At 34.0% G+C, this 8,647-nt stretch overlaps 2 protein-coding genes across 3 annotated transcripts; one reads left to right on the top strand and one right to left on the bottom strand.

Annotated features, from left to right (window-relative positions):
* Positions 1 to 1,396: 1,396 nt before the first annotated feature.
* On the top strand, positions 1,397 to 5,807 carry LOC126721193 (GDSL esterase/lipase At4g01130). 2 transcript variants are annotated; one of them, XM_050424222.1, is made up of 5 exons: positions 1,397 to 1,770; positions 3,725 to 3,961; positions 4,199 to 4,260; positions 4,700 to 4,970; positions 5,392 to 5,807. In XM_050424222.1, exons 1-5 carry the CDS (start codon positions 1,512 to 1,514, stop codon positions 5,658 to 5,660), a joined length of 1,098 nt encoding a protein of 365 aa, XP_050280179.1. In that variant the 5' UTR covers positions 1,397 to 1,511; the 3' UTR covers positions 5,661 to 5,807. The 2 variants fall into 2 exon arrangements, with proteins under 2 accessions (XP_050280179.1, XP_050280178.1); XM_050424221.1 differs by having other exon boundaries at positions 1,404 to 1,770; positions 4,103 to 4,260.
* Positions 5,808 to 6,743: 936 nt separating this feature from the next.
* LOC126721190 (uncharacterized) lies at positions 6,744 to 7,860 on the bottom strand. The gene has a single exon (XM_050424218.1). The coding sequence runs from the start codon at positions 7,808 to 7,810 to the stop codon at positions 6,872 to 6,874; it is 939 nt and encodes a 312-aa protein (XP_050280175.1). The 5' UTR covers positions 7,811 to 7,860; the 3' UTR covers positions 6,744 to 6,871.
* Positions 7,861 to 8,647: the final 787 nt, after the last annotated feature.

Here is an 8,647-nt window from a genome sequence, read left to right as displayed (position 1 = left end):
AGATGCAATAGACTTTTTATTTTTATTTTTTTTATATATAAACGTTTTCTTTTTAAAATGTAAAAATCTATAATAAAAAAATTCTATAATATGGTGAAGCCACTTGGCACAACCACGGCGTCTAAGCCCAACTTTTATTATATAGTATATGATATCTAAGGAGTACTAAAAAAATCAAGCAAGCTGACATAAGCTACTAGTCATTTGCCACATTAATTCTAATTCCTAGATCAAACACAATCTAAAAAAGAAAAAAGAACCATCGCACCAAGGTGTGCAGTGGTCACTTCATAAGTATAAGTGCTTGTGGGGTGTGGGGAGTAAGAGTCGGGGTTTAAGTCTCCAAGAGGGAGTTTCATACACATATACACGTAGATTAAGCTAGAATAGAAATTCTATCTTGTAAAAAAAAAAAAAAAAAAAAAAAAAGAAAAGAAAAAGAACATAAATAAAAATAAACTGCAAAAGGCACATAATATGTTACAATTTTCCTTATTTGAAGAAGTATGATGCCAGGTTAAGTGCAATTAACCCCTAAGATGCAACAATTAAAGTTGCCAATTAAATCTGAATAATTTAAAAAAAATAAAATTTGAAAAGAATCACGGCCTAATCTGATCACACAAGCACCACACGTGCATGTTCTAGAAAAAATGTTCATAGGTTCTTTTAAATTTAATTACTTTATTTGTTTGTGTTTCATAAACCCACAAAAGTCTTGGTGAACTTTCAATATAGGCAAAGCCTTTAAACGCAAACCCCCTTCCATATCACAAATCACAATCTATATGAAAGACAATAAAAAATAACTAAAAAGAAAAAAAAAAGTATAAACTTAGAATGCCTATGAAATAGAGAGATTGGCATTTGTGATTTGCTTATGAAAGAAAAGAAAGTGTATAGTTTCTGGTTAAGCCAGATTATTTACACCTCTCTCTAAGACGATTACACTAGTTTGTAGCTAAATTCTCTAAATAGCAAACACCAAGCTCCTTTTAAAAAGAGCGTGAAATTCTTAACCTCCATCAAACTGAACCATACCATGAATGAAAACTGGGAAGAAAAGCTTAATCTTACACCTTTTCTATGTACATTATGTTTTATAATTTGAAGAATAAAACTATGTAGAACATTATTCCTACTTCCATGTTTTTTTATATTTATTTATTTATTTTTTAACTTTCATATTATCATGCTCTTTCTCATTGCGAATGAAAGCATTAACACGAGAAAGTTATAACTTATAAAGGATTACCCAAGAAATCAATAATGAGCCTTTCCATCCCAGTTGGTCTGTTAAAGTAAGTCATGCCAAAAGGCCCAAACTGTTCTTCTCAAAAAAAAAAGCAAAAAAGAAAAGAAAGTCATGGAATGGACAGCTCAAATCCAAACGCATTAGTTTACCCAAAATAGGATGATGCTACATGCAACTGATGACATGTGTCTTGGCCCCTCGGTATATAACGACAAGGCTTGTAGCTCGATAAGATAATAACCACAATAGATAGACAATGAAGCTCTGGTTACCGAAGATCTTTGTTATTAGATGTTGGCAATTTTTAGTTGTGATGGTAACAATATTGTTTGGTTGCTTTAGCTTAAGTCATTCAAAATGTGATTTTGAGGCAATTTTCAACTTTGGTGACTCGAATTCAGACACCGGTGGGTTTTGGGCAGCTTTTCCGGCACAGTCTGGTCCCTTTGGCATGACTTACTTCAACAGACCTGCTGGTCGGGCTTCTGATGGAAGGCTCATTATTGATTTCTTGGGTAATCCTTAATTACTTTCTCATCTTAATTAATTAGTTAATGCTTTTATATATTCTCAATGAAAAAAACATATATATATGGAAGTAGTAATGTTCTACGTAGTTGTTGTCTTCAAATTATACAGCATATTAATTGTACATTTAGTACATACAAAATAAGATTCAGATTTTCTACTGTCTGTAATTGCCATCTTTTAGAACCTGCTGGGCAGCATACTTTTTCAAATAAGAAAAATGATCACATATTATATATGTGCCTTTTGCAGTTAAAATTTTTCATTATTAATTTCTATCCTTTTTTTTTTTAGATTGAATTATAAAAGAGCTGGGAAGTAGCATGCTTTCTGGGAACTAGATAAGGTTTACTAAATTTGATAGTTTTTTTTTTTACTAGGCACTTTTCCACTTGTAGACAAAAGGCCAGGGTGAAGTGTTGGGAGAAAAGTTAGCTTGGACTGTTTCTAGGGTAGGAGAGACATTTTGTTTTTTTATGGATTATAGCATAGGGCCACCTTTCATATGGCCCGCATGACATAAGGTTTTGACACAGAGTATTGGCATTAGCTGGAGTTGCATTTCTTTCTTTAATTTAATACTGCCTCCAAAATGGGCTTTACTATTTTTTCAGTGCAAATTGAGCTGGCCCCCCTCACTTCGCGCGTGTTACTACTTAGCTATGCGTGTTACTGCTTAGCTACGGAGATATATTTAAAAGTGAGACTCTTTTGAATATGTATTATAGTAAATTTTTTTTAAATTTTTTTTCTTATTCTCTCTGGATATGTGTTAAAAATATTTAGTATTCTAAAAAAAAAAAAAAACTAACTTAGTTACTACTTAGCTACTGAATTATTATTATTATTATTATTTTGGTACGAGTAAGAACAAAATTATTTTGTTTGGAATTTTTTAAAGTGTAGAGTTGTTTATTTTAAAAAAAATTGGTTAATTGAACTTAATTTTTTTTAGTCTTACTATTGGTAATTTTTGTTGTTGAGCTATTTTTATAGACTTGTATATTTTTTTAGATTTTAGATCGATAAATTTTTTTCATGGCCACTAAAATGAGAAAAATGCTAGAGTTACAACTTTTTTATAAATTACTGATGTGATAAGTGGTTATTGGTAAATAAAAAATGATGTGAATAGTGGGCCATATATGAAGCAATAAGAATTTACTACCAAAACAGTTGGTAAAAATGTTGTAAAAAAATTTGTAAATATAGTATTACTCTTAAAAGAATCAATGATATTGTTTAAGGAAAACAAAATGTAATGTTATAGAACAAAATTGGTAAAATTAATATACATACATAAAATAATATTTTTTTTTAAAACAAATCGGGGGGCCTTGCCCCCTAGTCCTCCATGCTCACGAGCCTTGTCAAATAGTAAGGACTAAGGAGATATATTTTAGAACAATTTCATCTGAAAGCTACATGCAATAAAATATATAGATCAAAATCATAAACTCACCATCTACTTTCTGACTCTCAGAAAGACCACTCAATATAGGAGTAGAATTGTCCGCTTGAAATTGTTGGGTTATAAAGTGCATCGGATGAAAGAAGAACTTCCTTCCTACTATAACAATGTCAATATTTTTTATGTTTATAATTTAGCAACGTCAGTACATTCCAAAGAAGACCCCATAAAAAATAAATGTTGTAAAAAAGGCTTTGCTGTGAGTCTGTGACTTCAATATGGAATTCAACAAAGATTGTCCTTTGAATTATAAATTTATGATAATTATCTGTTGATAAGGTAAATTACATTTTCTGTTCTAAATAAGATATACACCTGATTTTATTTTATTTAATGAAGAAAATTAACCAAATTTTAGATATATTTTTTGTTTTATATATAAAAATACTCTAATGTTTTGTCGTGTCAATTTGAAGAAAATAACATTTCAATTGTATTATTTAATTCTCCAATATATTTGCGCGTGGCAGCACAAGGTTTAGGATTGCCATTTTTAAGCCCATATTTGCAATCAATTGGATCAAATTATAGACACGGGGCCAACTATGCAACATTGGCTTCAACAGTCCTCCTTCCAAACACTTCATTATTTGTTACTGGTATTAGCCCCTTTTCCCTGGCCATTCAGCTCAACCAAATGAAGGAATTCAAGACCAAAGTTGATGAATTCCATCGCTCCTCGTCCTCGTCCTCGTATCATGGAACAGGTAAACCATGATTTCACCTCTACTTGCATTCACTTTGTTCTCAAATATATATGTGTAAATTGAGTTTGTTTTTTGCTCCATATGATAAAAATAGCCCGTCTTTCTTAATGCAAATGACTTGAAGAATGTCGTTGTTTTTAGAATCGACGAAACTTCCTTCACAAGACATTTTCGGAAAATCTCTCTACACATTTTACATTGGTCAAAATGATTTCACTTCCAACTTAACTGCTATAGGAATAGGTGGAGTGAAACAGTATCTCCCTCAAGTGGTCTCCCAAATTGCTGGCACCATAAAGGTAAACTACTTATCATGCAACATGTTCTGTGACTTACTACACATATATCATGCAAACCAACAAAAATGGTCCAGCCCAATACCTTTCCTGTTATCTTATTGGTTGGAAACGAAGCCCATTGGCCATTGTTTTGTACTAATCCAATGCCTTTCTTAGTTGGCCCATTTAAAGCCAGTCCAATCTACATTTTTATTTTTATATAAGGAAGTATTGCCACATATGTGAGACCATTTCACTTCTTGCCTATAAGATGCTGATAGCCTAAAACCCTTAGGCCAACAGTATTGTGGATGAGCCTTGAGATCTCAAGATTTAGAGCACGTCCTTCAAATTTATTGAACCCATGGCCCGGTGTCCCCAAAGGGAGAATTGCATTCTTAATTTGCTAGCATGTATGAGAGAGAGAGAGAGAGTAAATGACCAATTGTCAAATTTGTAGGAGGTATATGGCTTAGGAGGGCGTGCATTTCTAGTGTTCAATCTTGCACCAGTGGGTTGCTATCCAGCATTATTGGTGGAGCGTCCTAACAACAGTTCAGACGTTGATGAGTTTGGATGCGTTATCTCTTACAACAATGCAGTGGTGGACTATAACAACATGTTGAAGGAGACACTAACACAAACTGGGGAAGCTCTCTCAAATGCTTCCCTCATATATGTGGACACTCATTCTGTGTTGCTACAGCTCTTCCGGCATCCTACTTCTTATGGTACCATTTTTACCTCTTCTATCACTTTATATACACACTAGCCAATTGAAAGACAAAACATTACTTGCATCACATAAAAAAATTGCGGCCCTCCACAAGTGTCACATTTTCTGAATAAAATGAATTTTTAGAATAATCTAGCTCATCTCATCTTATCTTAATAGAATAAAAATTATTTTCTGATCATGATCACATGCACAAGGAACATGTGTCCATTGCAATAGATGGAATTATAAATGTATCATTGGATGGAGTTTATACTTTATATAGTAAAATAAGCACGATTGCAATAGGTGTTTGATAAAATACTTCTTTTTTGTTAGGTATTAGACTTTAATTCCGTCATACATAAGGTGTCAATCAGATTGCTAATTTTGCTTTGTAAAATGATTTGCATTAATTTTCATTTGTTTTGGAGCAGGGCTTCGATATGGTACTAAAGCATGTTGTGGACATGGAGGTGGCACCTACAATTTTGACCCTAATTTATACTGTGGGAACACCAAGGTGATTAATGGGAGCACTGTGACCGCAACAGCTTGTAGTGACCCGGAGAACTATGTTAGCTGGGATGGAATACATACCACAGAATCAGCGAACAAGATTATTGCACAGGCAATTCTAAATGGCTCTTATTTTGATCCTCCTTTTCCATTGCACCAACTCTGTGACATCCACTCTATAGGCTGATCCACTACACTACTTTTTGTTAAACAACATTCAAGCAGCCAGATTAATGTCATCTGCTATGATTGTTATGAATAAATTTACTGCGAGTTGAAATTAAGAACTCAACTAATCTCTTAATCAACAAAGGCACAGCCAATTGGATACTGCTATGCTCAGTGTCATGATGAATTTTTCATGCATCAGTAAGGCCATTATTGCAGCAGTTGTTTTATATAAAATACACCAGCCATTGTGGACTGTAAGGTTCAATTTAAAGGTTGAGCCAAACATATTAATAGGAACTGGAAAGTGTATAAATATAGAAAGATCTTATGGGTTGCCATTTGCTAATACCTCAAAGAGTTCATACTTGAGTGGTGTAAATGGAATCTTGAGAACTATTAAAAATTGTAAGCCAATACCAATATTGATTATTCAGTTATGAAGGTAGAATCTGAATCTTGCTTGCGTGTAAAGAGAAATCATTTGCCAAGCTTGGGATGGACTTCTTTGTTGGCCTATATGCAGAATATAATATGTTAAATTATGGTATCCTTAGAAATTGTTCGTGGGATCTAAGCTTCTGCTTTGTTAAATTACTAAAATTAAGCTACGATTAATATTCTGTTCTAACGCCCTTAAATTTGTCCTTTACATTCATTATCGGATGAATGTTTCAGGCAGAAGGGTTAAGTTGCCGCCTTTGTTTTGCAGTACATTAGGCTTCACCTAACGTGAATAATATATGCCCTAATTACCAAACATGCACATGTGGAAAGGTATAGCATTCATCATCAAATATATGTATCATCCCTCCCGAAGTGTGTTAAGTCTGGTATAACTACTAGGCTCACACAGTGTTATTGTGTTAATATAAAAATGCATATATTTGATACCTGGGATAATTATCAGTACATATGAGCTTGCTGAGCTTGAAAGAGAGATCATGGCAGAGGAGACATAGACAATTTGTAGGAGGCAGTAATCTGTAATCAAATTTAACAACCAATTTTCTCCATCCTAGTACTACAAAAGAAAAAAAAAAAAATGCAAACAGAAGAAGAGTAAAAAAAATGTGTAAGGGTGCTATCAGAGATGCAAAAATAATGAGAATATATCACAAGCGTACTTTGTTTCTTTGTCTGTCTAAAATTTAAAGGACGTACAAATTAAGGTATCTTCACTTGTAAAAATGGGGAAACAAAAAAGGTACAAAGAAATTATATTGTGAATCAGGGAACATATTCATTCTCAAGGGCTGGCTGAGTTCTAATCATTGATGCAGAAGGCAGTTTTGTTCCTCCTATCCAGAATGTATCAATAGCCACCCCTTTCTCAGATTGCTTCTCCATTTTCCTGAGCTTCTTCTTTTTTACCACTCTGAAAATGACCACCACAACCACACCCAATAAAACCAATCCAACACATCCCAGCCCTAATCCCAGCACCCAAAATTTCAATCTATTCTCTTCTTCATTTGGAACAACAACAGAAAAATGACCTGGACCTAGTGAATGACAAACATAAGACTTACTCATGTTCTGCAATTTAAATGACCCATCAGCACTAAATATGACACATTTTGGTGTCACATTTTTTCCTTCTAGTAAATGATGAGAAAACTGAACTGCAATGGGGTCCTTCAGGCCGTAGAACTTGAGCTGGTGTATGCCTATCATTCCTGAATGCATAGAATCATAAGCCTGGAATCCGAAAACAGGCGCAACCAACCTATAACCAGGCACATTATAGTAATAAGAAGACCAATTGCCAAAGTTCTGATATAGTATGGCTAGCCTTTCAACGTAAGGCATTGGCCGAATTCTTGATGGGATATGAAAGAAACTAATATTAGCTCCTTTAGCCCAAAATTGCCTTCTTCTGAGTCTAATAACTGAAACCTCCATGCCCGAGAAGTTAGCAGGGAGAGGAATACTGTAAAGAATGCCTGTATGAGGCTGTACTAGAATGTCATTTGCTTGACGATGAATAAAAGCATTTAGAGCCCTAAGGTCATAGTGATTTGATCCTTGAGCAAATGATGATAATGATAACGATAATACCATCCATATGATGTACAATCTCTTGCAGAAGTCGATCATCAACATAACCCGGAAAGCCTTTTCCCGTCTTTCATGTGGAATTCTTGAATCGCAGACGGGGATAGCCATTGAAAAGGCAATCCCATTAAAACTTGTAGCTATTACATAACAACCTCTTTAAGAAACAGATCTTGAACTCTAACAAATAGTAATATAATGCTATGAGGCTTTGTTTGAGAAGGTGAACCAAAATCACCTCAACAAATAAATGTGCTCCAAATTTGAAATCTTCAAATCTTTATTGTTTTGTCGCGATCTTCTTGGAATTGCCTAGGAATAGAGGATAATGGGTTGGGTTAGATAAGCCTGAGATGGAAAATGTGGGTCGTGGGAGGGGTTCGGTAGTTGTTGTATTCTATGAGTATGGGAAGCCATTTTAAACTGGCAGCCAAAAAACAAGGCTTGATTTGTTTCTTTAGAATCTTCCTATTTTGTTGTCTATTTTATATTCATAGTATACTTTTTCTTCATCCTAGTAAGTTGGGTTAGTTAGTCAGAAAGAGAGAGAGAGAGTTTTGGTTAGGACATACCATGCCAACGACAGCGAGGACTTCAGGTGGCATGCATAGTCCCACAGGAGAGAACGGAAGCTGTGCATCTCCAAAAAAGAGATGCTTGTTTTTAGGCAAGTAATTTGGAATCCACATTGACTCAGAAAAAGCAACCAAAACCATATAAAAAGGAAGAAAGTGACACGAATGAGCTTATGATGGGGCAGAAACTTGATTATTCATTTGCACAAGTCCTCTTCATTACACAATTTGGCCTTATGATATCCCACTCCACCTAGGTGTGGAAAAAGTGTGTCTATATATATATATATATATATATATATATATATTTTTTTTTTTTTTTTCTAACAATTATATCAAATCACTTATATAATTTTTACATTATACATGTTTG

Source organism: Quercus robur, chromosome 4, assembly GCF_932294415.1.
Source record: "Quercus robur chromosome 4, dhQueRobu3.1, whole genome shotgun sequence".
Lineage (NCBI taxonomy): Eukaryota > Viridiplantae > Streptophyta > Magnoliopsida > Fagales > Fagaceae > Quercus > Quercus robur.
Note: the sequence above shows the minus strand (reverse complement) of the source record. Positions and strands in the feature narration are given on the sequence as shown.

Bases quoted from the DNA above. Each gene is read 5' to 3' on its own strand.
- LOC126721190 (XM_050424218.1), bottom strand. From the start codon at position 7,810: ATGGCTATCCCCGTCTGCGATTCAAGAATTCCACATGAAAGACGGGAA.
- LOC126721193 (XM_050424221.1), top strand. From the start codon at position 1,512: ATGAAGCTCTGGTTACCGAAGATCTTTGTTATTAGATGTTGGCAATTT. The intron at 4,261-4,699 runs GTAAACTACTTA...TCAAATTTGTAG, and splicing joins AAATTGCTGGCACCATAAAG to GAGGTATATGGCTTAGGAGG. The intron at 4,971-5,391 runs GTACCATTTTTA...GTTTTGGAGCAG, and splicing joins CCGGCATCCTACTTCTTATG to GGCTTCGATATGGTACTAAA.